Source organism: Lepidochelys kempii, chromosome 10 (assembly GCF_965140285.1).
Source record: "Lepidochelys kempii isolate rLepKem1 chromosome 10, rLepKem1.hap1, whole genome shotgun sequence".
Classification (NCBI taxonomy): Eukaryota; Metazoa; Chordata; order Testudines; family Cheloniidae; genus Lepidochelys; species Lepidochelys kempii.
The window spans coordinates 54,558,845-54,567,698 of NC_136389.1; the positions used below are offsets into that span (position 1 = coordinate 54,558,845).

The 8,854-nt window shown below is 43.1% G+C and overlaps 1 protein-coding gene across 1 annotated transcript; it reads right to left on the reverse strand.

Moving 5' to 3' along the window:
• Nucleotides 1-2,202: 2,202 nt before the first annotated feature.
• Nucleotides 2,203-4,715, reverse strand: GCNT3 (glucosaminyl (N-acetyl) transferase 3, mucin type). Its single transcript, XM_073303642.2, has one exon. The coding sequence runs from the start codon at nt 4,513-4,515 to the stop codon at nt 3,202-3,204; it is 1,314 nt and encodes a 437-aa protein (XP_073159743.1). The 5' UTR covers nt 4,516-4,715; the 3' UTR covers nt 2,203-3,201.
• Between the last annotated feature and the right edge of the window lie 4,139 nt (nt 4,716-8,854).

The window sequence follows — 8,854 nt, forward strand, 5'->3', positions numbered from 1 at the left end:
AATAAATTGGATTTAAAATGGTCATATGTCTTGAAAAAAGAATCCAGGGTCTCATTAACTTCCTTCGGTGAGAACACCACCAGCTCTCATACAAAATTGATAAGGAAATAGTCCCTGCTATATTTGCAACCATTAACACCCTCCGATACAGTGAACCTGCACAAATTTAGAAACCTGAAATGCTTTGACCAGGCTATGCATGTCTGGCAAAGTTTGCACTCTGATGTCAATGGGCATGTGCACCATAGTCATTCTAGATGCTTTTTAAAAATCTTGATCTGAGGCTTTTAATTCAGATTTAGGCACTTAACTTTAAATTTCTTATTTTGAAAAGTTGCCCTGTGAATATGAAAAATTCACAATACATTTTCTAACCCACTGAAAATATACATAACTTTTTGTATGTAAGTGACCAGTTTTATGCCACTAAAGTTTTTAATAGAAATAGTTTTAGCCACTGATGCAGCAAACATTTATGCCCATGCCTAACTTGAAGCACATGAGTAGTCTCATTAAAGTGAATGGGTTTAGTTGTGTGAGTAAAGTCACCTACTTGATTAGGTGTTTGTGGGATCAGGGCCCTAATTGTTAATATTTGCTATTGCTTATAGCAGTTTTGTAACATTCAGATTCCCTACCAGTTGTGGCATTTTAAAAAACAGCATTTATAACGGCGTTCATGATACGGTTTAATCTGAAGTTGCAGTTGCATACATTTTTCAATTTAGTTTTATGTAATTGCAACCTGATTTAAATCAATTATTTTAAAAAAATCAAATGGTTGAAATCATGATTTCAGTCACCCTCATTTTCATCCCTCCAGCCAGCTGCCATGGAGTTGCCTCAGACATCAGTAGGGTAATAGTGGCCGTCTGCCAGCAGCCACAGTATTATAGTGCTGCACTAGTGAAATGTATACAGATAGGGTAATAGCACAGAGAGGAATGAGCTAAGGGTCAAGGTGACACACAAGGAAAAGCAGATGGGGCCCATGGAAGCCAGCTGGATTAACTGGCAAAGCTCTTGGGGTGTGTTCAGTATAAACACTCATGAGTGTTTCCCCTCCAGCCCCCATCCATTACAAGAGAAGTTGCAGAGAGGGAAGGGATGAGTTGAGTAATGTTTGATTTGACTAAGATTTGGGGGCAAAGTCCCTGCTTTCCATGGAAATCTTGGCGGTCTTAATTCTGACTGGGTCTCAGGGTTCTCTTTGTAACTATAACTTATGGCACCTTTTATCGAAGAATCTCACCAAATTTAGCCTCACAATACCACTAGAGTTAAGGGTTATTGTCCCAGTTTCCTCAGATGAAAAAACTGAGGCACAGAAGTTAAATGGCTTTGGTCATGCGGCAGGTCAGTAAAACCTGGATCTGTGGTCTCCCAGTCCTATTATAGTCTCAACAGTTAAGACATAAAGGCTACAAAATAACCCAAGGAGCTGGGGTTTTATATTTTCATTATTTTTTTTAACTCTAAGGGACAAAATTAAATATACAAAACATAGCTTCTGATTAGCTTTTTGTTAGTGGCATGTTTAAAACAAACCAAGCCAAACTGGTTGAGATAGTAAAAGACACAGTCGTGTCAATCCAAGTTAGGTAGTAGAAAGGTGTCTGGAAAGTGTCTGGAAAGCCACCTCTGGCATGTAGGCACAGCATTGGGCAAAGAAAGTAAACTATGTAAAGTTGTTTGTGCTCTTGTATGAACTGATCTGAACCTTTAATCCTGCATTCCACTCTGGGTTTCTTTCTACTCTACAAAGGAAAAAACTTTCTCAATGTTTTCAAGAGTCATTTGCCCACCCTTATTTTTAAATATAAGCAACTGACCAGGCAGAACCAGGAAAAGAGACTAGAAAACTAATTTACACAATCTCATAAGGTGGACATTTGTGGTTAACCATACAAAAGGAAATGCAAGGAAACCAAACAATCTCTGTCTTTGGAGTGTGTACGTGAAAGATTAGTAAAACATAGAAGGAAACAAAGCAGAAAGAAAAGGGAAGCAGGAATAAAAGAAATGTTGATTCATAGTAAATCTACTGCCTGCTTTTTAACCAAACACACATGCTATGTTCAAACAATGTTAAGGTTTATAATATTCCTTAAAATATTTTTATCTTTAAGATTGTTATTGTGTGCTAATGTACCAGGAAATCATGTCTACAGATAAAGTAGTTCTTCCAAACTTTCACCACAAAGCAGAAAAAAGTTATGGTGCAATTTTTTTTATTTTTGTGACTCTCTCTCTCTCTCCCCCCCCCCCCCCCAAAGAAAGTGGGGGCTCTTTCCCCAAGATCAGTGGGGATGAAATGTGCTGCTTATGTACAACTTCTAGATCAATCACTTTATCACAGAAACAGAGGACTGTACCAGCACTCCACATCTGAATACTCTTGAATTGCAGTTCACATTATTTACACTTAAAGCATAATTTAAATCCATCGATTTCTACAGTTAGGATTTTCCACAGAAAATGTTTACTCTAGATAGCATGTCCTGGTACTGACTGCTAATGCCATGCAGACTGGATTTGAGAATAAACAGGTCCTGAATATTACCCTCTCAAGCCACATCCTGAGAATAATAGAGTTCCCACAGAAGAGACACTTAAATAGGAAAATGATTGCGGCTGATAACCAGGTTAAATCTTATTTTCCCCCTCTACAGTAGGAGTCCCCTTATTTTATAGCATAAACTACAAAAGGACAATTACTTTAGAATGCAACCTCAACGGTGGAATGGAGGAAGCAAATTAAACAGACGTTCCAAGTGATTAGCAAATTCCTTTTTGTTTCCTTCATATGAAAAAGCTTTTATTCCAGCTGAAATACAGTGAAATCCGTCTTGAGCAACCACGCCCAAGGACAGGGCAATCGCTTACTCGAGGTTTTTTGTTCAAGGTGGAGCAGAATCTGACTCAGTACTGACAACATGAGGCTGTCTAGAATCTCCTGGAGAGGTTTCACTGTAATTCGGACAGCATATATTAAGGTTTTTACTATAGGAAAAATACGGTCGATCGTCTCAAGTCTGTGAATTCAGTGACCAGTACTGTATGCAGAGCAAAATCCCCCACTTGCTGAGAGTGCGAGCTAAAACCAAGTGCTGTGTAAATTTTACATCGCATTTTTTGGTGAAGTTCTTTACAGGTCGCTCTCAAGATTTGTGTTTTCACCTTGCCAGGCCTGACAGGCTCTCAGAGATTTTTCCCATACACCGACTTGTAACGTAGATATTCCTCCAGACACTGGATTGCGTTTTCATCTACCTTTGGGTCAAACTTGTTGGCTAGCAGATGGTGGTTTTGGAGCATCCAGTGAAGATCACCTACCCCATACACACAGACCTGCCGTTGGTGGATACCCGTACACGGCGGGTAGGGTGCCCCTTTGCTGACATCGCCCTCCAGGTAGGACCACTTCACCAATCTAGCAACAGCATTGAGATCTGAGACCTCATACTTATTGTTATAAGGCACCGATCCTGGCATGCCTGGCATCCGGTGGAGGGTGGCCCAGATATGTTCATCTGGGCTGTAAGTATCTTTTGACCACTCCAGCAGCTGCTGCGCCGTCGGGTTTTCAAAGAGGGCTTGAACAAAGTCCCTTGTGATCACAACATAGGCATTGCCCGTGAACATGGGTGAGGCCTGGGGCGGGGGGCTCTTCTCCTTGGTGGTTCGGATCACCGAGTTCTCCACGTGGTGGTGGTACTTCCAGCGAGCCTCCTTGATCGAAGAGGGTTTCTCGGATTCCATATTGTTTCTCCCGTTTAGAAACTTCAGGGTTCGGACAATCTCGGCGTTGGTCTTGATGGGGAAATCGGTGCCGCAAGTGTTTAAGAGATACGTCCAAGGCACTTTGCTCTTGAGTAGGTCCTCCATGCAGTTCAGGTCCGCTTGGACCCGGGACCAGGACGCGTACACTACTCTCTCCACTTTAGTGGCCACAAAGACATTTTCGAAGCACGAGGCGATCCCTCGGACTGCCTCTCTGAATTCGTCCAGGGAATTTAGATCTACGTGGACACAGTATATATTCTGGGGCGTGTAGATGGACCTTAACAATCTTTCGAACATCTCAATCTTCTCATGCACTACCATGGAATATGCAATAGGAAAATCCTCCTCCTCTTTGCTCAGTGGGAACTCGACAAACCTCCTGCGCTGTTTAAAGTGAGCGCAGTCCTTAGTCAAATTCACGTAATCTTCCGGGGTTAAAGGCTCAGATTTAGTTTTCTTCTGTAGCCTGCTCAAAAGAGCCTCCTCTACGGCTTTCACATCCCCTCTGACGATCCGAGAGCAGTTGATCTGGCCCCTGGGAGACAACTTTAGAGACTGGTAGAGATGATCCTTGCAACTCTCGCTCTTCATATGCACTGTCTCTTTCCCGAGATCACTGAAGTTGCATTCCCAGGAGGAGTATTTCAGCACCACCGTGGCAAACAGCATCAGAAATCCCATGAACAACAGGCGCTGAATCTGACACCGATACTTTATTTCCCGAAACATCTTGGGGGGGGGGGGAAACCTTCGCAACTGACTCGAAAAGTTTCTTTCCAGTGATAAATCCCCTTCCTAAATAAAGTCCCTCTTAATCAGCAGGATTTAGGGATACAAAATCTGCTTCCCGGTGGATGATCGGACAATTCGATCTCCGTGAGTGAATGTATCCTGGGTAGCAGGCGCATAACGAGCAGCGGTTCCACAGCCCTGCTCTTCCCTTCGTGTACTGTCACCTGAGCTCTGCTCAGCCAGGGAGGGGCAGAGGCTTAGTCACCAGCTTGGTTTCTCCCCCCACATCCTGAGGTGTGGAAATACTTAGCACTGAAGTCAAAGTACAATAGGTGACCGAAAAATCGGAAGTGTCTCCCCTCCCACTTCCCCTTACGTGGCTCTATCTCAAATAGGTACTGGAATTTCTGGTGCATCCGGTAGTTGGACTGGTTGCGTTGTCTCCTGCGGCAAAAATCTGAGGAATACACAACCTTTACTTTTCATCGTTGGCTCCCTGCGGAGGAGTGACCAGCACCCCCATGAGCCACAAGATGCCCACTTCCTACACAGTTCAAAGTAATACAGCCCAGAAACCCCTGGGCTATAGGAAGCGTTGCAAATACACAGTAAGGAACAATTCTGCATTGACAAGAAGACGCCTTTGAGCTCTGGTCCGTCAACCATCTCTGCTTGCCTTTCTAGAGAGGGAAATCAATCCACAGACAAGGGTATCCTCCACTCATTCGTTTCTAGGTAATTTTATGGCGATCTAAGATATTGGCTTCGTTAAAATAATGCAAGAAATAGTCCCTCGAAAAGTAACTCTGCCCTGTGGAGCTCACAATAGCAGCGAAGTGAGGTTGATTTTAAGACCCGTTGATCGGCATGCGCACTACTTCAGACGAAAATCTTGGCACCCTTCCAACATGGCGAAGCATGAATGTGGCTTTCCTAACTTCGCTCTCCTGGGCTCACCTATATCTGGATCAAGAGCGAGGCAGCAAATAGATTCCCTTCTTGCTTCTCCCACTGTCTCCCTACCTCCCGTTCCCTCCCTACCTCACTTTCCCCCTCTCGCTGCTACCTTCAGTATGACCCCTGACTCTTAAAACCGGAGCAAAAGGTGTGGGGCGTGCTCCGCTTCCCGGGCGTCTTCTCTTCCCATGTCCCCCCCTCCTGGCTTGGTTTGAGTGATGAGACCATGTGTGACTGCCAAGTTGCCCTCACAAATATTTGCACCCTGTGAGCCAGATCCTGGTCCCACTGAAGCCAATGACCAGAGCTCCCACTGACTTTAATGGGACCAGGATTTGGCTCGCAGGGTGCCAATTGCATTGCACCTATTAAATAAACAAGTGACTCCATGACTCACTACAAATAGCAGGTTTCAGAGTAGCAGCCCTGTTAGTTTGTATTGCTAAAATAAACTCCTTTTCTTTTTGGATCTCCTAGCTCCCGGCTCTGCGGTTGCAAAAAAGGCAGCCTCTCATTGAGGAAGGTAGGAGCTCCTTTCTTTCTTTAGTGTCTTTCAGAACTCTGCTGTTTTGTCTTCAACTGGACCTTTAATTTTGATTGCTAAAATAAAGCCAACTCACCTTTTGGGGATTTGGAATGATGTGTGCACAAAGCCTTAACTTAGAGCAGAATTTGCCCCCATATCTGAAAAGCCATGCCAATTTCCATAATTTCAGGGGTGATTTAACATCTAAATTTGAATGTACATGGAACAGGGAAGAACTGGACCCTTTAAATAGTAAAGCTACTTGGAAAAGGTAAGTGAACAGTTTGCATTTCTCCTACCCCTTTAAGATTTGTCACTGATTAATGGAAGAATATAGATGAGCTATTTTCTAGCATAATCTTGGCTGCATTTTAACATTTTCTTTGTCCCCAAAGCTGCAAAAGGAACCAGGCAAGCAGAACTTCACACCCGACTTCACTTAGTTTCATATGGGCACTATGGGGTCTGTTTGCCCAGTTCTTTTTTGCAGGAGCTGGGCCTTTGTTAGGAGAAGATCCCCTTATTCTGATGTCTGCTTATTCTCTGGGAGTGATAAATAAGTGGCCATAATTCTTTGACACCAGGCCTAAAATGCAGCCTGGCACTGCAGAAAGCACTGGTGTGCTGCAAATATCTTCTCCAGACGATCCTCCCCAATTGTGATAAATTCCCAGAGTGAATGTTCTTGGGAAGAAGAAAGACAGGGACTGGGAAATGTTTGTTTTCTCACTTGAGCAAAAATGATTTCCCATGCCAAGAAGGAGATACTAGGCAAATAGACTTGTACAAGGAATACTTGTTCAGAAATACTTATGTCTTGTTCCTGATAAAAATTTAGACTGCAGGAGGGCATTCAGCTTTTGTATTCCAAGGGAGGATGAAGAAATATAGGCCAAGCATTCTCCTACTTGGAAATATATCTTTGCTGGGAACAACCTCGTGTATTCCAAGATAGGCAATTTTTCTCTCTTTGGACAGTTTTATGCTCCCTGGCGGTAAGTTGTTTCTGGTGGAGATGGTTTAGTTGTAATTGGAAAGAATATGAGCTCCACTAGACTACCATTCTGCTTTCAGTTTGGTGGCCTATAATTTATGCTAATAGCTCCTTGGAACTCCCTGCAGTGCTGCTGTTCTGGAGTATCACATGGAGATGCTAGAAGTCTTCTTCCACACTTTGATCCTCTAACTTAAATTACAGCATCCAAAGGCTTGAATATGCATTCTTTTCCATATGGACTTCCCTTGTGCATTAGGCAAATAAGATTGCAATTGCACAGTTTTGGTCCTTTCTAGTTCAGGTTGCAAACTGCACCGTAGGTGTCACACCTGAACGTTTTGGAAAATCATAAAGCACTCTTGCAGTTAACAGCAATAATATATACAAAATAATGGCCCTACAATAGCTCCTACATGCATAAAATGCAGAAGAAATTATAGGTCTGCACAGTAGCTTTTCAAAGTGCAAAGCTTTCAAGATTTGTCTTCTAAGAACTAGAACATTATAATATTGCAAATGCCAGGGATATAAATGCCCCCAAACAGCCAAGTACTCCCTAAGGAGGGTTTGATCAGTAATCTGGACCAGGTGGGAGCAGAATTGGATCAACTTCGAAAATGTTCGTAGTCCCATCATCAACCCATGCTCCTTGGCTGGCAAGAGAGGCTACAGCCCAATGGCTTTTGTGTACATAGTGATTCTGGCATGTAGACTTTCTATATGAGATGCCTGACACCAGTTCCCAGCTGCTTGTGTGCACCTCATACAAGAAGTTGTGGGGGGTAGTGGGAAGAGGGAGTAGAAACCATTTCCCTCCTGGTCACAGGTTCATTCGTTCTTGTAGCTTCCTGCAACCTTGTTGCTGAAACTTTGCTCTCTGAGAACCACCATCCCCTGCCTTTCCCTGCTTACATGGTGGTGGTGCTACCATTCTGTGAGCATGATCCAGCTTTATCCACTTGTAGACAGCTGTGCTCTTAGGGCTAGAGGGATCCATTTTTAGAATAACGGTCTGACCCTCCAGCAGGCTGTTCACTCGCAGGTTTTCATCTAAGTCTGTTCTGTGTTAAACTGCCGTCTCTCCATACAAGAGACAAGATGAGTGAAGTAATATCTTTTAATGGACCAACTTTTCATGGTAAGAAGCAAACTTTTGGAGCTACAGTGAGCTCTTTTCAGGTCTCTGAAAGGTATTGAGTGTCAGCTAAATACAAGCACGTATTTTAAGGTGAGTGTGCTAGCTATTTGTTTGCTCTTGCACTTAGCTGACACTCTCAGTACCCTTCCCAGAGCTGAAGAAGCTGTGTAAGCTTGAAAGCGCCTTTCTCTCACCAACAGAAGTTGGTCCAATAAAATATTACCTCATCCGCCTTCTCTCTCCTATCCTGGTACTGACATGGCTACAGTAACACTGAATACAACAATGGACGTTTCCTTATGCACTTGTTAGCTAGCAATGGGGCTGAAATACACAAAAACATCACTTAGAGCCATCTCATTACCAATGCCTTCAGCAGACTGCATATCAGTCGTAATTCTTCTATTGCTTTAACCATATTAAGAAGCTAAACACTTCAGCCTATCAAAGTAGGTAGAGGGCCTGATTCTTCATTTTCTTAGGAGTTGTATAGCCATTTTGACCTGTGGAAAACAACATAATTTTTTTGTGAAAAGTTACCCTTTGAAAGAATATTAACATTTGTCATTGTCATCCTTTCTACAGAAAAATCTCTGGAGGATCTATCTCCCAGATCCTAGAAAGAATTGGGAGCAACATGCAAATTTTCTATTTTTTCCCTATCCTCCATGATTCACCTTTTGAAAAAGCATGCCTGAATCCCTTAGAAGCTGGTACC

Bases quoted from the DNA above. Each gene is read 5' to 3' on its own strand.
- GCNT3 (XM_073303642.2), bottom strand. From the start codon at position 4,515: ATGTTTCGGGAAATAAAGTATCGGTGTCAGATTCAGCGCCTGTTGTTC.